Source organism: Physeter macrocephalus, chromosome 16 (assembly GCF_002837175.3).
Source record: "Physeter macrocephalus isolate SW-GA chromosome 16, ASM283717v5, whole genome shotgun sequence".
Taxonomy (NCBI): domain Eukaryota; kingdom Metazoa; phylum Chordata; class Mammalia; order Artiodactyla; family Physeteridae; genus Physeter; species Physeter macrocephalus.
Window position 1 is genome coordinate 26529376 of NC_041229.1, and position 22423 is coordinate 26551798.

The 22423-nt window shown below is 36.9% G+C and overlaps 2 protein-coding genes across 3 annotated transcripts in view; one reads left to right on the forward strand and one right to left on the reverse strand.

Moving 5' to 3' along the window:
- Positions 1–7216, reverse strand: part of AASDHPPT (aminoadipate-semialdehyde dehydrogenase-phosphopantetheinyl transferase) — a 26913-nt gene extending 19697 nt beyond the window's left edge. The window contains exons 1-2 of the mRNA XM_007118280.4: positions 6973–7216; positions 4780–5005 (exon numbers count right to left, since the gene is read on the reverse strand). Of these exons, the coding sequence (XP_007118342.1) occupies positions 4780–5005; positions 6973–7155 (409 nt within the window). The 5' untranslated portion in view covers positions 7156–7216. The remainder of the gene's footprint in view (positions 1–4779; positions 5006–6972) is intronic.
- A 97-nt stretch (positions 7217–7313) lies between these two features.
- The window catches only part of KBTBD3 (kelch repeat and BTB domain containing 3), a 55997-nt gene continuing 40887 nt past the window's right edge, over positions 7314–22423 (forward strand). For both annotated transcript variants that reach the window (XM_024115329.2, XM_028500995.1), the window contains exon 1: positions 7314–7549. The gene's annotated coding sequence lies outside the window, so the exon portion shown is untranslated. The remainder of the gene's footprint in view (positions 7550–22423) is intronic.

Below are 22423 nucleotides of genomic sequence, written 5' to 3' on the forward strand. Positions count from 1 at the left end.
GAGCGGGGGCTGCTCTTCGTTGCGGTGCACGGGCTTCTCATTGCGGTGGCTTCTTTTGTTGCGGAGCACAGGCTCTAGGCACACGGGTTTCATTAGTGTGGCACTTGGGCTCAGTAGTTGTGACTCGCGGGCTCTAGAGCACAGGCCCAGTAGTTGTGGCGCACGGGCTTAGTTGTTCCATGGCATGTGGGATCTTCCCGGACCAGGGCTCGAACCCATGTCCCCCACAATGGCAGGCAGATTCTTAACCACTGCGCCACCAGGGAAGTCCCGGAAGAACTATTTTTAATCACAACTCACTGATGAGAACAGTTTATATTCCAACTAGAATCTGATATGAATATCATTTTTCACCGTAGTTGCATACCCACTTTTTAATTTTTCAACAAATTTTAGGAATATTTTATGTGAAATTGAGAACTCCTATCATTTGTACATTCAATAAATATTTACTGAGCACCTGCTACGTGCTAGACACCCTGCTAAGTACTAGGTATACTGTGGCAAAAACAAAACAAGCATAGCTCCTGAACTTATTTAATGAAGGAGAACAGATACTAATCAAATAACTAAGTTATAATTACAAATAAGAAAGGCCATGAAGGAAAACAAGATCAGGTGGTCAGGAAAGTCCTTTCTGAGGAGGTACTGGTACTGACTACTTCTCATCCTTCAGGTCTAAGGTACTCAAGAAAGAGTGGGGAGAAGAACAGGCAGAGGGATCAGCTTTTCTGAAATGACCTGAACAGGAAAAAGTTTGCTACATTCAAGGTAATAAAAGATGAGTATGGACAGAAAATAGTGAGCAGAGAGCAGCTAAAAATGCAAATGGAGAGATAAATGAGAATAAGACGATACAGTCATGTTAAAGGGACTGCATTTTATTATGAATCATCCTAAAAGTTTTAAGAAAATTGCTTTAAGGAAATTTTTAAAGACCACTCTAACTCTGTACTGAGAGAGAACAGAAATCAAGAGGGCGAACCAAACAGGAAGCTATTAAAATAGTGCTATAAATAGTATGGTGGAAAGAGACAATAGGCTCTACCATAGCTATCATATAATATCACCACTTACTTTATACTTACTGTACTTAATTTACATAACAACTGTTCAAAAGGAGCAGTTCTAAGATACAGTCATTTCAAAGCTATTAAATTAGTATTAAATCTCAAAATATTGAGTCATTTTGTCCTGCCAATTAATATCCAGCAAAGTTTATAACAAAAATGTGAACTTGAAAGTATAAACCCGTGGGGAAAAATATTTTCGGTCTTTTCCCAAACTTTTATAATTTTTATACTGTATCTCTTATCTTGCCTTGTAAACATGGGAACAAAACTGAACAATTCATACTTTTACACTTTATACAATCCTTACTTTTATACTTCTAACTGCAAAAGCCTTTAGCGGTAGATAAAAATTAGAAAATGAAGGAAAAACAATCAATATTTCTCAATTGGGTACAGCAAATTATAAAGATGACCTACAAAACACCTCACTCCACCCCTGACCCCAGGGTTGGAATTGTATTGCACTGGCAATTTATCTATACTAGGGCCCCCAATATCTTATAATCCCTCTTCTCTGGATATCCATTAAACAATTATTTACTGAGTGCAAGTATGCACCAGTTACTTTTGTATAAGTTTCCTCTCCCCGTTAAGCAGAGAATAATGTGGTGGCTACAATAGGGTCCTTAATTGTGGGCATCTGGCTAGAAGGGAGAAACCCAAAACTTCTTACATCCATCAATATATTCTCTCCTGCCCTGCCATAGCAGCAATGGGAGAACTGGGAGATGGCGGGAAATGATCTGCACCTAGCAGAAATGTCTAATGTGATAAGGAAAGACTCCACAAGTTCCTACATGATGTTTACCTGCAGACAAAATGGGAGTAATGGAACTGAGTCTTACAATGTACTCACGATGCCCCCAAAGTCTAACTGCATCTTGAGAGTTGATAATCTAATAACCATGCACGGAACAAAGTACAATACTTCCCTTGCTCCTATACTGTTTTACCCTCCATCATTTAGCAACTCTTGGAAACTTCCCCTGCTCAATTTCCTCACTTATTCTGATAAGCAGAGCATTTCAAATGAATCGCCAGTGAAGTAAACCAGTGTCTACTTTCCTGAGAAACGATGCTGTGTCCATTAATCTTTCAGACACTAGTGACACAGTAACAATACTAATGACAACTGGAAAACAGCTCTTCCCCAATGCATTACTGGATATATCAACAGCTTTTTGGCAATGAAACAGCCAAATAGGAAAAGGCCTGGATACTGTGATTAGTCAAACAAGAGCAATGAAAAAAGATGGTGGATAAAAAGTCTAATAAAATATAATTAACAGAATCTTCATTTTTTGCTCAATTACCTTCCGATCATTTATTAAGTTTCAATTAGTAATTACTTGTTTATCTGGTATTGACCATAAGTCAACATTGCCCATTAAGCCAATTGTAATTAAATCTGTGTCTCACAGGCATAATTTCCAAGCAGATATCAACCGGATGAGCCAACTATTACTGTGTAATTGTGCTGACTACATTCTAAGGAGCAATGGTCTCTCCAATAATTTCGGATTTTAGGGAAAGGTCACATAAGGACCACAGAAAGCTATGAAGTTTATGGGCTCATTTGCATGCTCACTCTGAATCCTCTGTAACAGTGGTTCGTTGATAAGGTTCACAATAAGCCTTCTATGACCCTGCCAAAAACCAGATCCTCTCTTTGAGAAAAATGTACCTGTGCATACAAAATGTAGCAAACAATTTCAGGAGGTTAAAAAAAAATGACTTGATGCTTATCCAGGGTCAAGAATGCCTGTTATCATTAGTATAGCCTCCTTCTGAACAAAGTTAAGAATAGAGTTTTAATAGATTTGTGAGCAGGTCAGAGAAAAAGCTGCTGGTGGGAAAATTCAAAGTAAAGATACTGACAATAAAGATGAGAGAGGAGATTCACAGCAATACTCTGAGGCCTAACTACTACAGCACAGAGTGCTTATTCATTCATTTGACAAATATTTATTGCACATTATTTTGAACTAGGTAGGGTGCCAGACGTGATAGTAGATATAGCTACAATCAGATGTAGCTAACAAAGTTCCTGCTCTCATACAGTTTATAAGGACCAGTGGGAAGACAATCAACATCCTGAAAAATAATTATAAAATGAAATATATAATTGGAATGAAGGAAATATACTTTATGAGAGCCTAGAACAAAAGAACCTGGCTTAGACTGAAGGTCCACAAAGGCTTCCCTAAAGTAAGACTGAAGTGAAAGCTAACCAGTAAATAAGTTACCTATGCAGAAATGGGGGTGGGGGATAAAGTTATTACAAATATTTCAGTCCAAGGGAAACATAAGCAAAGATCCTGTGGTAGACACAGTGTGGAGATTAGGGAACTGCACTATGAAATTAGGAAAATGTTGGTTCTCTTATTTTAACAGCTTTCTTCTTACCCTGTTACTTATCTTCTGATAAAAATGATAGTATAGTGTGTACCACCCACCCTATAATATACGTAAGGTACTTAGGAAAATGCCTTGGCACACAGTAAGTGCACACTAATGTTAGTGATGATGAAAATTATAGAGTAGTTGAGAGAACCTGTGTTCTAGTAAAAATACCTAGGTATAGTCAACCCCACAATAAATGTTAGCAGTTCCTACAGCCACCAATTACAAATTTCTAAGGCAAAACATAAACAACTTAGAATATTTTAATAATTGATTGCTCTTCATTTTCATTTATATAAATGTGCTACAAAGACCTATATTTAGATATAGTACAAATACATGTTATCTCTACTTAAGGACTACAATATACTTTACTACTGAGATTATTATTTAACAAACCAACAACTAATTGGTTAATTTTGGGAAAGACTTAAATGAAAGCAAGTTCTTACAATATATATAATTACTATTTTTTTTAATAGAATGATACTCAAAATTGACTCTCTGTTGAGTTCAATTTGATTGAACATCTATTACTTAAATTAAAAAATTGAGCTAGGGAAAAACTGTTCTTTAGAAAGTTTAACAGTCTTCCAGAACAGTTTCAAATTTAGTCTTACTTAACAAGCTGAGGTATAATTCAAAAAGAAAACCTTTGTTTTCACTTCGCCTCTAGGCAAAGTATTATATGAATCCCCAGTAAGGGAGAATCTATCTTTTATGTAGAAGTCTGTTAACATTCAAGAAAATATAGTGAACAAAGGATGTTGGGGCCCTCGAGCCAACAGCCACCCCCAACTGTGTACCCTGAGGGGATTCAGGATGGAGAAAACCAGGATAATGGCCCTAGACAGTTAAGGTGCACATCAAAGGAATAATTTCAGTAAGCCCAAACTCTTGCATCTTCCCATACATAGAAAAGTGCTAAATTCATTAATGAAATGTCTGGTTTTCTTTATTTAACAGTAATCTTTTTATGTTGTGACTACCGGGCTTTTGTTGCAAAAAACTCCTATATATCCTGGTTCCTCCCTTATCTCTTTGGAGCAGTCTCTCAGAGCTATTTAAGAGGCTGCCTCCCGGACTTGGAGTCCTCAGAAAGTCTGCAGAATAATTCTCAAGTTTTGGGTTGTGCATTTTTTTCAGTCGACAATACCCTGCTCTCTCAGATATACTACCCTTGAGTACTGAGCACATTTTTCCTAAAATTAAATATCTACATCTCCTTGTCTGATATTATTCAACAGGTAAGAACTAAGACAAGACACTTAATAACTCTTGTACTACAAAAATGCAACATTACCTGGAAAACTAGTCTTCATTATATCAATTCCAACTTGTAGCTCAGATTCCGCAGCAAGTACAGCATAGTCTCCTTGATGAGAGATGTTAAAGTTGAAATTGGGGTAAGGATTCAATGAGTCTTTCGCAAGAACTGGTTTTCCTTTTGCAGTTCTTTGCAAACGAATATTATTCCAAGGTATATTCAATTTCTCTGCAACTAATTTCCTTATCATCAGACGACCAGCCTGTTAATAAAACATTTGGTAAGTATTGATGTCTATACTAAAGATTTAGGTAACACTGCCTATAACATACAAAGTCTATTTTTGTGGTTTCTAAAATATTCATTTCTTAAAGTTTTTAAAAGTACATAAGTATTAAATACCCTGCTTTAAGATTTAAGAAATGCTTATGAAGACAGACAAGTTAAAGTCCCTCTTCAGCAATTCCCTCCCTCCCCTTAACAAGTAACCAATGTTATCAAGTATGCATCCCTTCAGTCTTTTCTCTAAGTACCCAAAATATGTTCATTTGCTTTTACTATCTATCCATCTATTTATATGAAATCCTACTATATGTACTATTCTACCATGTATAATCTTTCAAATTTCTAAGTGTTGGGGATTATTTCATGTTTGTATATAACCATCTGGCCTGTGCATTTCATACTATCAAGGTACCACAACTTGACTATTCCCCTATTGTTAGATATTTTAGGCTGGCTCTAGTTTTACTATTTAAAAAAAATTCCCCAGTGAGCAACCTTGTTGTACTTACATCTTTGTGCATATGTGCGTGTATTTCTAGTTCACATATACTTATCACTGGGCTCAACAATTAGCAATGCATGACCTATCTTTTTTCACATATACCCCATCCACTCTCTCCCTCCATTAATTATTAAGAAAGAAATGGGGCTTCCCTGGTGGCACAGTGGTTGAGAATCCACCTGCCAACGCAGGGGACATGGGTTCGAGCCCTGGTCCGGGAAGATCCCACATGCCGCAGAGCAACTAAGCCTGTGTGCCACAAATACTGAGCCGGCGCTCTAGAGCCCACGAGCCACTACTACTGAACCCACGTGCCACAACTACTGAAGCCCGCGCACCTAGAGCCCGTGCTCTGCAACAACAGAAGCCACTGCAATGAGAAGCCCGCACACAGCAACGAAGAGTAGTCCCCCCTCGCCGCCACTAGAGAAAGCCCGCATGCAGCAACGAAGACCCAACGCGGCCAAAAATAAATAAATTAAATAAATAAATTTTAAAAATATATATTAAAAAAAGAAAGAAATGACTAAAATCACACAAAAATACCTAAGGGTATAACAAAGCAAATAATATTTTGAAAAATCTTTCAAGTTTTTTTCCCTTCAGTTCTAAACAATGACTTTTAAATACTGCACGACTTTGAATTTCACAATTTCTTACAAATTACAGAAAGTATAAAAATATTCACCAATATGCCTTCAAAAATCAATCAGCCCACATTTCAAACGAAAAAGTGCTTTGATAGAGGAACATTTTCAAGGTAACAGTCTTTGATGGTAATTAGAAGCTGTTTCAAACTGCGCTATATACACAGAAGTCGTTTTGAAACCCGTTTCCATTTGTTGCTAAAAATACGTAAGTAAAATAAACAATTATATCGAAAGTACTGTTTCCCAAGCTATTTAGTCAGAAAGGTATGCCTAGGACTGCATCCTTCCTTGACTTCAGTTTCACTGGTAAAAGGAGGCTGGACTCTTCCAGTTCCACGGCGTTCAAGGCTAGTCACACTGTCAATATTTCTTAGGGCCTATCACGTGCAGGAGAATGGAGAATGGTAGAATACTTAACAGGCTAAGAATGTGCTATGGGCCCAAGCAAGGAAAAATAAATTTTGGTAACTTAAAAATAAGAAAAAACCCATTGTGGGGGAAAAAACTACTTTGTAGGCCTTCTCAACACCTATTTTAGGGTTTAGCACGATCTCAATTTTCAATACAACGGGGGAGGGGCTAATTTTTACAACGGCCGAGGCCTCCGAGACTACAAAGACGGTGGAGACCAGGCCGCGCACACACCGGAGAGTCAGCAGCACCTACCACTCTCGCCCTGGGGCGGCCACAAGCTGGCGCCGACGCTAGCGTGGGAGAGGGGAGTCTCTACAGCCCGGCCCACCATCCCCAACATCTGCTTCCTCGGCCCTCAATACGAAAGATCTGTAGTACCAAAGCTGCCTTCGCGTCGCGTGCAAAGACGAACTGGCCAATGCGCTCCTTCTCCTCGGGCTGGATCGATCGCACCGCGAGCAGCCATTCGGCTCGGCTCGGCAGCCAAGCGCCACAGGAAAAGGCCCAGCGCACGCCCTCCATTGCTGGCACCAAGCAGAATCGCTTAGCGGGGAAAACCATACACTGAAAACCTCACCGCCACCTCGGGATTGATGGCGCTGACGCTAAACGTGCCCCACCCACTTCCTCCCGGCGCCCGTGCGGAGGGGGCGGAGCGTCGCGCTACGTCAACTGCACGTTGCTCACCGAGAGTCCTCACTTCCCCGCCACAGATTCTGCCACCTCCTCCCCCCGGGAGCGGAAGTGTAGACCCTCCTCTGCGCTTTGCGGCAACGCGTGATCGTCACGTGGGGCGGGGCTTCGGAGGCGAGCGAAGGGAGGGACAAAGGCCAAGAGCGTATAGAACGCCACTCACACTTGGAGAAGAGATTAACGGGACAGAGGTGCAAGCCAATCGCAGTCAGGCTTGTGGAGGCAGAGACTGGGGTGGAGACTTCGGAGACTGCAGTTCCAGGTGGGTGATTTCTGAGCTGTGAGGGAGGAGTGGGACGGTAGCGTCTTATTCCTGGGGACCAGGATCGGCCCCTGTTATCCACAGAAAAGAGAATTTTCTTGGCTTCGGCTACCAATGCCGCTCCTTCGTGTTCCAGGGCGGGAGAGGTTTCTGGTGGCAGGAAGGGGACTGCATGGTGCCCTCAAGAGTTGTGTTTCCCGCGGCCCTGAGTTGCCTTCCTCCCCCCCGTCCCCTTAGGCCGAAAGTCATCTAGACACTCCAACCCTAGCAGCCGACCCTGAAACCTGCCTTCTAAGGCTGGGGCAAAGACTCTGCATTGCCTCCAGTGCAGGGCGCGGACCCTGCCTGAATCCAAGGCTGCTACACAGCTAACTGTGTTGAGGCCATAAAGTGACCCAGGTGCGGTTTTTGTGTCTGCCAAGCCTGGGCCAGAGCCCTAGGGAGAAAACTGAGGATTCTGTTGTTGAGGCACCGGTGGTCCCATTGTTATCAGAGGTCTTTGCTCTGAAAGCAACAGAACCAAGTTGCATAATTTCAGGAGCCCTTCATAGTTAACTCTGTGCCTTTGCTCAGTTATTTGCTTGTGATCAAAGATCCTTGCGGGTTTTGGTCCAGGGAAAAGTTGATCTCTGTAGATGAATTTAAATGCCTAACTTAGTGGTAGATTAAATGCGACACTGGGATTCAGCCGATTCCCTTCTTCCTTTGGCTGCCAGGGAATGTTAACTAAAAGTCAGCAGTAGTAATTAACACTGTTACCTGCGGCTTATTTCCATCCTCTTTAAGATAGGTTTTATTCTGTTTTCATCTATATTTGTTTCTGTTAACTTTTCGTGATATCATCATTCCCCTCCAATCATTTGCAAGTAAATGGGATCTTGAACACACACAAACACAAATCCTCAAAGGGATGTAAAATGAAGTAGTGGCTTCATACCTCAGTTTAGCTAATACTATGTGTCAGGTGCTATATCTGCTTACAATCTGGCAAAGAAGATAAGATATGTACAAAAAACTAAGTAAGAGAAAATGTAAAGATATGTAAAGTATAAAGTACTGTTACCCATACCAGCAATGATTGTAAGTCATTTGTCCGATTTTAACTTTATGTATCTAAGCACCATATTAACACTTTTCCATTCTTGTCTTTTTGAACTGACTTTTACAATTTTGGTATACTTATTTTTCTATTTCTAAAAACACTTCTATGTCCATTATATCCCATGCTCTCCTATGCAGTAATTTTTACTGATGGAGAAACAGATGAGAAAGAGAATTTGTAGAATTATTTAAACTCAGATTTAAGAACTATGGTCCACTCTTTTACCTTTCAGCTAAGCTCTGTGTATTCAATGTATAGAGCCTAATAAAGGTAGGTAATGTAGTGGTTATTTGTTCTTGTTTTCTCTACTCAGAATGTTCTCTTCTCCTCCCATCAGCACGTTCCTTGTTCCTCTTTGTCATTCAGATCTCAGCTCAAATGTCATACCAAAGAGAATGTCTCCACAGAACATGTGTAAAAAGCTCACTCTTCCTACTCCCATCCCCCAGCCCTGAGCCTAGTACCCTAGTGGACATTCTTTATAGGTTTGTTTAATCCCCTTCCCTGTCTACTTTTTAAATTCTTACTTGTCCATCAGGGCTTAGCTCAAACCTTACTTTTCCTAAGGGACTACCACAGAGTGCTTAAAAATATATATATTGTCTATATAATTCATTTGGCAATTATTCTAGTACTGCCTTATTGGCCTGAATTATTTATATGTGGGTTATCTTGCAAATTAGAATGTAACTGCTCAAGGGGGAGTTCATGTGTACCTTGCCTTTTACAAATAGTATACTTCAGCAAATGTTTTTGTTGAACTTTTAGAATAGATTTTACTCTTCATGAGCTAATACTGATATTTATATTCTGTCTACTTCCTCCCCTTTTTTCTTGAGGTAGTATAAAGTGTGCAGTTAATAGCTTGCCTAACTATATTCAATAAACCCAAAAATGTATTATAGTATTTTTTATTGCATTGGTTATGGGGAAAAAGGACTAAAGTGATAGCTCAGCAAGCTTGTAGTAGTCATCTTTCCATATCCTGATCCGTGGCTTCTTAGGATTCTGAGAGACTTGTGTTCTATTTTCAGTTCTATCACCAATTATCTATGTGACTTTGGGTAAATCACATAACCTCTCCCAGGTATCAGTTTCAATGGAAAAGCATCAAATGAGATCATCTCTAAGATTTGGTGATTTTTTTTGTAGGTAATGTTCATTAGCTTTTTATTCTATTGCAAAACCTTGATTTCCCCTTTTCCTTTAATTCCTGTATCTGTTCTATCTCAAAGTTCTATTGGTTCTACTACTAAAATAGAGCTAAAATCTATTTCTCTCCATCTCCAGTCTCTAGTCTAAACCACCATATTTCTCACCTGAAATACTGATTGGTTTTCTATCTTGCTCAAGAAAGGGAAACATTCTCTTGCTATGTCTGTACTCCATGCCGTAAGCACTCCTGAAACAACCTGTCTTCAGAGCTAAGTCTAGAAGTCCATGCTCTTAATCACAGTGCTATAGGCCTCCTTAACTAGACTGAGAAGGAGATAAGAAACTTGGAAAGTGTTGTGGCACAGAAAAGAATGGGGAACTAGTTAACAGTGTGAATACTTCTGAGAGGTTAATTAGATGAGGGGAGTGAAGTTAGCATTTGACTACAAGATGGTAGTGTGGTGACATTGACATGAGCAATTTTATTTATTTATTTTTCTTTGATTAATTATTTTATTCATTTATTTTATTGAAGTATACTTGATTTATAAAATTTCAGGTGTACAGCAAAGTGATTCAGTTTTATATATATATATATATATATATATATATAATATACTTTTCAAACAAGACATTGAATACAGCTCCCTGTGCTATACAGTAAGTCCTTGTTGTTTATTGTATATATAGCAATGTGTATATTTTAATCCCAAATTCTCAATTTATCTCTCCCCCCCTTTCCCTTTTGGTAACCATCAGTTTGTTTTCCATGTCTGTGAGCCTATTTCTGTTTTTTAAATAAGTTCATTTGTATCATTTTTTAGATTCCACATATAAGTGATATCATATGATATTTATCTTTCTGTGTCTGACTTACTTCACTTAGATGATAATCTCTAGGTCCATCCATGTTGCTGCAAATGGCATTATTTCATTCTTTTTTATGGCTGATAATATTCCATTATATATATGTATACACACACACACACACACACACACACACACACACACACACACTACATCTTCTTTATCCATTCATCTGCCAATGGACAGTTAGGTTGCTTCCATGTGTTGGCTATTGTAAATAGTGCTGCTGTGAACATAAGGGTGCATGTATCTCTTCTAATTAGAGTTTTTGTCTTTCCTGGATATAAGCCCAGGAATGGGATTGCTAGATCATATGGTGATTCTATTTTTAGTTTTTTAAGGAACCTTCACACTGTTCTCCATAGTGGCTGCACCAGTTTATATTGCCACCAACAGTGTAGAAGGATTCCCTTTTCTCCATACCCTCTCTAGCATTTATTATTTGTAGATTTTTTGATGATGACCGTTCTGACAGGTGTTTTGATTTGCATTTCTCTAATAACTAGCTATGTTGAACATCTTTTCATGTGCCTATTGGCTATCTGTATGTCTTCTTTGGAGAAATGTCTATTTAGGTTTTCTGCCCATTTTATGTTTGGTTTTTTTTTGATATTGTGTTGTATAAGCTGTTTGTATATTTTGGAAATTAAGCCTTTGTTTGCATCATTTACAAATATTTTCTCCCATTCTGTAGGTTGTCTTTTTTATGGTTTCTTTTGCTGTGCAAAAGCTTTTAAGTTTAATTAGATCCCATTTGTTTATTTTTGCTTTTGTTTCCATTACTCTAGGGGAGAGATCAAAAAAAATATTTCTGTGACTTATGTCAAAGAGTGTTCTGCCTATGTTTTCCTCTAGGAGTTTTACATTTAGGTATCTCGTTTTACATTTAGGTCTTTAATCCATTTTGAGTTTATTTTTGCATATGGTGTTAGAGAATGTTCTAATTTTATTCTTTTACATGTAGCTGTACAGTTTTCTTAGCACCACTTATTGAAGAGACTGTCTTTTCTCCACTGTGTATTCTTGCCTCCTTCATTGTAGATTGATTGACTGTAAGTGTATGGGTTTATTTCTGGGCTTTCTAACCTGTCCCATTTATCTATGTGTCTGTTTTTGTGCCAGTACCATACTGTTTTGATTACTGTAGCCTTGTAATATAGTCTGAAGTCAGGTAGTGTGATTTCTCCAGCTCTGTTCTTCTTTCTCAAGATTGTTTTGGCTATTTGAGGTCTTTTGTATTCCATGCAAATTAAAAAAATTTTTGTTCCAGTGATATGAGCAATTTGAACAGAGTGAAAAAGAGGAGATTGATTGTAGTGGGTTGCAATGATAACTGGTGGCAAAGTTACTGCAGACAGTTCTTTAAAGAAGTTTTTCTGGGAGTAAAAAAAATAGGATGGTAGCTAGAGGAGAGTAAAAGTTCAAAGGATAGATTTTTGCTTGATATTTATTTAAAGATGGGGGATACTAAAATTTGTACACTGATCGAAAATGTTCAATAGAGTGGGAGAAATTGTGGATGTAGGAGTTTGTTGGTGTGATCACCACTCTAAAGTGTACTCCAGAGTGGAGGACCTTGTCTCTATTGTTTTTGACTGTATGCCCAATATCTGGAATAGTGCTTACTACAATAATAGTTGCTTCATAAATTTTCTATTATTTGTTGAATAAATGAATGACTTGGACTCTATTTATCTTACCTTCTCTCAATTCATTATTCACACATCAGCCAGAAAGATTATTTTAAAAAATAAATCAAATCATGTCACTGTCTAGTTCAGTCTTCCATAATTCCAGTTGCACTTAGAACAAAATTCCAGTTCCTTGTGGCCTATAGGATCCTGCATGAGGTAGCACCAGCCTTCTGTAACCCTATCTCCCCAACATTCTTGCTCTCATTAAGTATACTCCAGCAATGCTGGTCTTCTTTCATATCCTAAAACTGAAGGACCCTTTCCCACTTTAGGGCTTTATACATGATTTCTCTCACCAACCCCTTACCTTGTCGTCATTCGGGTGTCAGCTTAAATGACACCTTCTCAGAAAGGCTCTTCCTAATATTGTAGTGGATGAGAGCATGAGCTCTGGAGCCAGAGTGTCTGGGTTTACATCCCATCTCCTTGCTTACTTGCTATCCATTATTATCTTTAGGGTTTTGTTCCAAGGTACTGAAAACCCATTCTTCACATTTTAATTCACATACACATGTAATGACAAATATGTCATGATTGCTGCCTGTCAAAAGTGATTTTAAGGTATCTATCAATTTCAGATATCTTAAGCCTCATTTTCCCTGTATATAAAATAGGGACAATAGTATTATCTATTTTATAGTAGTTGTTTTGAAAATTAAAGAGTGTGTAAAGCATGTGGTACAGAGCCTGGCACAGAGTAAGCACTACATAAGTGTTCACTATTAACATTGTCATTATCTGAAGTTGGATACCACCCACTGTTCATTTTTATATCTATTTCCCAGTTGTTTCTTCACAGTATTTATTGCAGTTTATAATTTGACAGTTTTCTTTTCTAGATACTAAACATCAGGAAAGGAGGGATCATGTCTGCCTTTATTCTCCATGCTCTCTCTAGTGCCTAATTCAGTACCTGGCATATAGTTAGCACTCTGTAATAAATATTGAATAGAATAGGCCAGAAAACATGCTCTATATTGAAACATCAGTGACCAAACTAATATCAGTGGAAGACCCAATGAAATCAAAGCCCACATCAGTCACAGCACAGCTTTAGTTTAATATTCCACTTCTATCAAGTTGCATATGCTCTTTTGTCATTACTTAATATCAAAGGCTTGGTTCTTAGACTTGATTCTTGTACTTTTATTGAATAATTTTTTAAATCAAATTTTAATGGAACACATTAAAAGAAAAAACAAGAGAATAGTTTTGAAAATTGATTAAATGTTTTTGGCAGGAAGGTATTTCGTTGAAGCTGAGATGCATTCTTATAAAATACAAGACTGTTTTTTGTGCTACTAAGAAAGAAGAAAAGTGCCGTTTAAACGATGACACAGCTTTCCATGACTTGGAATTTTTCGTACTTATGGAAAGCCCTTTTTAAAAAAAAATCATCAACCTTGTACACACATTAAAAAAAAGTAAGCAAAATCAATTACCTGAGATGCTCACATTCAGAATCTAACTCTTCTAATTCACCTTCAACTCAGCATCTCAGTGTCCATGTTTTTCTACATAATATTGTTCTCTGTTATCAGGAGCATTAATGATGTATCATTTCTTAAATGAGTGTCCATTTTTATCTTTAGGGTTTTCTTCAAAGACACTGATACACATCCTTCATATTTTGATGCACATACACATGTGATGACAAATATGAGTGCTATTTATCTAAAGTGATTATAAGATACCTATCTATCAATTTCAGATATGTTAAGTTTGAAAGAATGTGTCTTAAAATTAGTGAAATGTTGAATTTACTGAATATTTTGGAGGAAAAAAATTGCCTTACAAATCTTTTACCAAGATTTAAGAATTGTTTAACAATTAATAATGTTATTGGCAAAGTATATGTTATTACTGATTTTAACCATTAATATTTTATATACCATTTGACAACGTTAATTTAACATCAGTATCATTTAAGCATCACAACAGTACAATGTAATTGGCGTGTCCACTTTGCAGATGAGGAAGCCAAAGCCTAAAAGAGCCTCAGTAGGGGTCACTACTAAGTGATGGATCATCTAAGACCCTGTTCCTTCAGCTCTCAATCCCAGGTTCTTTGCCATTTGCAAAATATATAAGTACAGACTTACTCAAACCCAATTTAAGAAATGAAAGTTTCAGCTTCTTGGATTTGTCATTCTGTGTAGAGTATACATGGCAGGCTTTAACTTTTAACAACATTTATAAAAGTGAATAGCTGTGTATGATCCTAATACATTTGAGAATACTTGAAAATTTCTAGTAAAGTTTGCTTTTTGTGACTATCTTTGTAGAAGAATTTCTTTATACTTATATCATTGTGATTAATTTTTATTCATGAACAGTGAGACTGAATAATTGACTTAATCCAACACAGATCCAAATTACATTCATATTTTTAATGACAATGAACTTAATATAAAAAATTTGTGGTTGAGTTTTTTAAGTTGATGTTCTCAAGACCTATGCCACTACGAAGAAATATAGTTTTTATCCTTTTGAAAATCTCAGGTTTGGATACCTTTTAGCTGTTTTGTTTTACATTCAACTTATTTTTAAAAACTGAGGAACCACCAAAAATAAAAGGAAATTTTCTTTGAATGTTCTAAGTGGGTTTTTTTTTTTTTTTTTTTTTTTTGTGGTATGCGGGCCTCCCTCTGTTGTGGCCTCTCCCGTTGCGGGGCACAGGCTCCGGATTCGCAGGCTCAGCGGCCATGGCTCACGGGCCCAGCCGCTCCGCGGCATGTGGGATCCTCCCAGACCGGGGCGCGAACCCGGTTCCCTTGCATTGGCAGGCGGACGCGCAACCACTGCGCCACGAGGGAAGCCCGTTCTAAGTGTTTTGAACAAGAACAAAACTGTAATGTCAAAGTAGTTTCTGATTTGAATTTATATTATCGTCTTTTTCTTTTAATTTTTATTTTGAAATAATTACAGATAAACAGGAAGTTACAAAAATAGTACAGAGAGATCACATGTATCCTTCACCCAATGTCCCCAGTGGTTATATCTTACATAATTATTGTCCAAATTCAAAACCAGGAATTTAACATTGATACCGTGTGTGTATAATTCCATGTCATTTTATCACCTGTGTAGAGTCCTGTAACTGTTGCCATAGTCAAGTCTCCTTTGTGCATATCCACCTCCCCCAACTCCCCACAACAAAGTCCTCAATCCCTGGAAACCACTACTTTATTTTTCATGCCTATAATTTTGTCATTTCAAGAATATTATAGAAATGGAATCAAACAATATGTGACCTTTAGAGATTGAGTTTTTTCACTCATGATAATGTCCTTGTAATCCATCTAAGCTGTTGTGTGTATAGTAGTTTGTTCCTTTTTAATGGTGAGTTATACTTCATGGTAAGAATGTACCACAGTCTGTATACTCATTCATTTACTGAACAACATTTTGGTTGTTTCCAGTTTTTGACTATATAAATAAAGCTGCTATGAAAAGTTATGTACAGGTTTTTAAGCCCACATAAGTTTTTGTTTCTCTAGGATAAATGCCCAGGTCTATGGTTATTGGGTAGTTTGTTATATGTTTAGCTCCCCACCCTCCAGTTTTATTGAGATATATTGATATATAACATTGTATTTTTGGTGTACATGATTTGATATATGTATGTATTGCTAAATGATTACCACAATAAGTTTAGTTAACATCCATCACCTACAGTTACAGTTTTTTTCTGATTTGAACTTGTAAGATCTACTCTCTTAGCAACTTTCAAATATTCAATACAATTTTGTTAAGTATAGTCATCATGCTGAATGTTACATTTACAGAACTTATTTATCTTATAACTGGAAATTTGTACATTTTGACCCCATTTACGCAGTTCTCCCTCCACACACACACCCCCACCTCTGGCTAACACCAATTTGTTCTATGTTTCTATGACTTTGGGTTTTTAGATCCCACATATAAGTTGACATCTTACAGTATTTGTCTTTCTCTGTCTGACTTAACATAATGCCCTCAAGGTCAATACATGTTGTCACAACTGGCAAGATTCCTTCTTTTTTATGACTGAATAATTTTCCTCTGTGTGTGTGTGTTTGTGTGTGTGTGTGTATCATATTTTCTTTATCCATTCATTTACCCATGGATGTTTAAGTTGTTTCCATGTCTTGGCTATTGTAAGTAATTCTGCAGTGAAATGGGGGTACAGATATCTGTTCAGGATAGTGATTTGATTTCTGTTGGATGTATACCCAGAAGTTGAATTGCTGGATCATATGGTACTTCTATCTTTAAGTTTTTGAGGAAGCTGTGTACTATTTTCTATATTGTCTATACCAATTTACATTCACAACAAATGTATACAAAAGTTTCTTTTCTCCACATCCCCAACAGCACTTGTTATTGCTTGTCTTTTTGATAGTAGCCATGCTGACAATTGTGAGGTGATATATTGGGGTTTTGATTAGCATTTCCCTGTTGATTAGTGATGTTGAGTACCTTTTCATGTACCTGTTGGCCATTTGAATATCTTTTTTGAAAATATGTCTGAGTCCTTTGCCCACTTTTAATTGTATTATTTGGAGTTTTTTTGCTATTGAGTTGTGTGAGTTTGTTATACATTTTGGAAATTGACACTTTATCAGATGTGTGGTTTCAGAGTATTTTCTCCCATTCTATAGGTTGCCTTTTCATTTTGTTGTTTCATTTACTGTACAGAAGCTTATTAGTTTGCTGTAGTCCCACTTGTTTATTTTTGTTTTTGTTGCTTATGTTTTAGGTGTCATATCCAAAAAAATCATTGCTATTACCATTGTCAAGGAGCTTATTCTCTATTTTTTCTTTCGGGAGTTTTATGGTGTCAGGTTTTACATTTAAGTCTTTAATCAATTTTGAGTTAATTTTTGTGGATATTGTGAAATAGGGATCTAGTTTCATTCTTTTGCACATGAATATACATTTATCCCAACACCATTTATTGAAGAAACTGTCTTTTTACCATTGAGTTTGTGGCTTCCTTGTCAAACATTAGTTGAACATATATGTGTGTGAGTCTACTTTTGGGCTCTTGTTTCTTTCCCACTAGTCTATGTGTCTGTTTTTGTGCCAGTACAAAACTGTTTTGATTACTATAGCTTTGTAATAGAGTTTAAAATCAGGAAGCTTTGCTCTTTCTCAGGATTATTTTGGCTATTTGGCATCTATGGTAGTTCCATATGAAGTGTAGGATTTTTTTTTCTATTTTTGTGAGAAATGCCTTGGAAATCTTGATAGGGATTGTATTGAATCTATAGATGGCTTTGTGTAGAACAGACATTTTAATAATATTAATTCTTCCAGTCCACGAACATGAGTTGTCTTTCCATTTATTTGTGTCTTCTTCATTTTCTTTCATTAGTGTCTCGTAGTTTTCAGTGTGTAAGTTTTTCACCTACTTGGTTAAATTGACTGAAGTATTTTATTGTTATTGATGCTATTGTAAATGGGTTGTTTTCTTTATTTACTTCTTAGTTAATTTGTTGTTAGCATGTAGAAATCTGATTTTTGTATGTTGATGTTGTGTCCTGTAACTTTACTGAATTGATTAGTGCTAACATTTCTGTGGAGTCTTTAGAATTTTCTATATATAAAATCATGTCATCTGCAAACAAAGACAGTTTTACTTCTTCCATTCTGAATCTGATGCCTTTTATTTGTTTTTCTTGCCTGATTACTCTGGCTAGAACTTCCAGTACTATGTGAGAGTGGGTACCCTTATCCTGGTAGTGACATTAGAGGAAAAGCTTTTCAGCCTTTCACCACTGAGTATATTGTTAGCTATGGGCTTGTCATATATGGCCTTTATTATGTTGAGGTACTTTCCTTCTATGCCCAGTTCATTGATAATTTTTATCGTGAATGGGTGTTAATTTTTCAAATGTGTTTTCTGTATCTACTGAGATGATCATATGATTTTTATCTGACTGTTAATTTAATGAATCACATTTATTGATTTGCATATGTTGAACCATTCTTGCATCCCAGGGATGAATCATGGGATATGATCTTTTTATTGTGCTGTTGAATTTGGTTTGCTAGTATTTTGTTGAGAATTTTTGCATCTGTATTCATCAGGGATGTTGGTCTGTAGTTTTTTGGGGTTTTTTTTGTAATGGCCTTATTTGGCTTTGTTACCACAGTCATGTTGGTCTCATAAAATGTGTTCAGGAGTATTCCCTCCTCTTCATTTTTTTTGGAAGAGTTTGAGAAGAATTGGCTTTAATTCTTCTTCAAGTGTTTGGTAACTTTCACCCATCAATCCATCTGGTTCTGGACTTTTCTTCATTGGGAATTTTCTTTTGATTACTGATTTATTCTTAGAGAAATTGGACTATTCAGATTTTCTATTTTTTCATGATTCAGACTTGGTAGGTGTATGTTTCCAGGAATTTATCCATTTCTTCTGGGTTGTCCAGTTAGTTGGCATATAATTACTCATGGTAATTTCTTATGATCCTTTGTATTTCTGTGGTATCAGTTGTAATGTCTCCTCTTTTACTTATACTTTTATTTATTTAGGTTCTCACTCTCTCTCTCTTTCTCTGTCTCTCTCTCTGTCTCTCTCCCCTCCCCCTGGGTTAGTCAAAGTAAAGCCTTGTCAATTTTGTATATTTTTTTCAAAGAACCAACTCTTAGTTTTGTCATCCTGTTTTCTATTTATTCATTTCTGTTCTAATCTTTATTATTTCCTTACTTCTGCTAACTTTGGGCTTATTTTATTTTTCTAGTTCCTTGAAATATAAAATTAGGTTGTTTATTTGAAGTCTTTCTTTTTTCTTGATATATGTGTATATTGCTATAAACTTCCCTCTTAGAATTGTTTTTGCTCCACCCCATAAGGTTTGGTATGTTGTATTTACATTTTCACTTGTCTCAAGATACTTTTTAAATTTTCTTTTTAATTTTTTCTCTGATGCATTGGTTGTTCAGGAGTGTGTTGTTTAATTTCCATATATTTGCCAATTATCAAGGTTTCCTCCTGATATTGATTTACAGTTTCATATGATTGTGGCCAGGAAACATAGTTGGTTTGATTTCAGTCTTCTTAAATTTTCTGGGACTTATTTTGTGGCCTAACGTATATTCTAGCCTAGAAAATGTTCTGTGTGCACTTGGTAAGAATGAGTATTCTGCTGTTGCTGAGACTTATTTTGTGGACTAACATGTATTCTAGCCTAGAAAATGTTCTGTGTGCACTTGGTAAGAATGAGTATTCTGCTGTTGCTGGATGGAATGTTTGTATATGTCTATTAGGGTCATTTGGTCTATAATGTTGTTCAAATATGCTGTTTCCTTATTGATTTTCTGGGTTATCTGTCCATTGTTGAGAGTGGCTGTTAAAGTCCCCAACTATTACTGTATTCCTATTTATTTCTTCTGTTAGTTCTGTTAGTATTTTTTAAAATATATATTTAGATACTCTGATGTTGGTTGCATAAATATTTACAACTGTTATATCTTCTTGATGGATTGACCCCATTTTCATTATATAATGCCCTTTGTCTCTTTTGACCATTTTTAGCTGAACTTCTCTTTTGTCTGATACAAATATAGCTATCTCTGCTTTCTTTTGATTACCATTTGCTTAAAATAGCTTTACCTGTTCCTTCACTCTGTCTATGTGTGTCTTTAAAACTAAAGTGAATCTTTTGTAGTCAGCTTACGGTTGGATTTTTGTTTTTTAAATCCATTCATTCATTCTGTCTTTTGATTGATGAATTTAATCCATTCACATTTAAAGTAATTATTAATAGTAAAGACTTTTATTGGCATTTTTTTTTTTTGGTGGTATGCGGGCCTTCCTCTGTTGTGGCCTCTCCCGTTGCGGAGCACAGGCTCCGGACGCGCAGGCTCAGCGGCCATGGCTCACGGGCCCAGCCGCTCCGCGGCATGTGGGATCCTCCCAGACCGGGGCGCGAACCCGGTTCCCCTGCATTGGCAGGCGGACGCACAACCACTGTGCCACCAGGGAAGCCCTTGGCATTTTGTTAATAGTGTTCTGACTTCTTTTTTTACCTTTCTGTCTTCTTTGCGACTTGATGACTTTTTGTAGTGGTATTCTTTGACTCCTTTATCATAATTGTTTGTATAACTGCTAAAGGTTTTTTTTCTTTCTGGTTACTATGAGGCTTACATAAAATTTCTCATGTTTTTAACATCCTGTTTTAATTTGATAACATTTTGATAGCATACATAAACTTTACATTTTTACTTTTCCCCCTTTTCCATTTTGTTATTGATGTTTTAGTTAATATATTTTATATTGTACATCAAATACATTATTGTAGTTATGATTACTTCATGTTTATTTTTTAACTTTTAGAGTTATAAGTGAATTATATACCACCATTACAATATTAGAGAATCTCACTTTGTATATTTACCACTGCTAGTTAGTTTTACACTTACATTCATGTTTTTTTTATTATGTGAATTAGCATCCTTTTATTTCTGCTTGAAGAACTCCCTTTAGTATTTCTTTTAAGGCAGATCTAGTAGTGATGAGCTCCCTCAGTTTTTGTTTGGGAAAGTCTTTATCTCATTCATTTCTGAAAGACTGCTTTGCCAGTTACAGTATTCTTAATTGACAGGCTTTTTTTCTTTCAATATTTTGAATACATCACCCCATTCTCTCCAGGGCTACAACGTTTCTGTTGAGAAATCTGCCTGTAGTCTATGGGGATGGTCCCTTGTATATGATGTGTTGCTCTTCTGCTCCTGTTAGAATTCTTTCTTGTCTGACTTTTGACAATGTAATTACAATGTGTCTCTAGTTCTTTTGGGGTACAATCTGTTTGGTCCCCTTTGGGACTCGTGACTGTGGATGTCCATTTCTCTCCCCAGGTTTGTACAGTTTTCAGCCATTCTTGCTTTAAAAATATTTTCTGTCCTTTTCTCTTTTCTTCTTCTAGGATTCCCATAATGCAAATATTATTCTTTTGATGGTGTCCTGTGGCTCTTATAGGCTTTTTTCACTCTTTTGAATTTTTTTTTCTCCTCCAACTGGATAATTTTAAATGCCTTATCTTCTAGTTCATTGATTCCTTCTTCTGCTTGACCAAGTCTGATGTTAAATCTCTCCATTGAATTCTTCAGATCAGTTATTGTGTTCTTCAACTCTAGGATTTCGGGGTTTTCTTTTTTCTTTTTTTTTTAACATCTTTATTGGGGTATAACTCTTTTACAATCGTGTGTTAGTTTCTCCTTTACAACAAAGTGAATCAGTTATACATGTACATATGTTCCCATATCTCTTCCCTCTTGCGTCTCCCTCCCTCCCACCCTCCCTATCCCACCCCTCTAGGTGGTCACAAAGCACAGAGCTGATCTCCCTGTGCTATGCGGCTGCTTCCCACTAGCTATCTATTTTACATTTGGTAGTGTATATATGTCCATGCCACTCTCTCACTTCGTCACAGCAGACCCTTCCCCCTACCCATATCCTCAAGTCCATTCTCTAGTAGGTCTGTGTTTTATTCCTGTCCTAGCACTAATCTCTTCATAACACTTTTTTTTCTTAGATTCCATATATATGTGTTAGCATACGGTATTTGTTTTTCTCTTTCTGACTTCACTCTGTCTGTCTGACAGACTCCAGATCCACCTCATTACAAATAACTCAGTTTCATTTCTTTTTATGGCTGAGTAATATTCCATTGTATATATGTGCCACATCTTCTTTGTCCATTCATCTGTTGATGGACACTTAGGTTGCTTCCATGTCCTGGCTATTGTAAATAGAGCTGCAATGAACATTTTGGTACATGACCCTTTTTGAATTATGGTTTTCTCAGGGTATATGCCCAGTAGTGGGATTGCGGGGTCGTATGGTAGTTCTATTTGTAGTTTTTTAAGGAACCTCCATACTGTTCTCCATAGTGGCTGTATCAATTTACATTCCCACCAGCAGTGCAAGAGGGTTCCCTTTTCTCCACACCCTCTCCAGCATTTATTATTTCTAGAGTTTTTGATGATGGCCAATCTGACCGGTGTGAGATGATATCTCATTGTAGTTTTGATTTGCATTTCTCTAATAATTAGTGATGTTGAGCA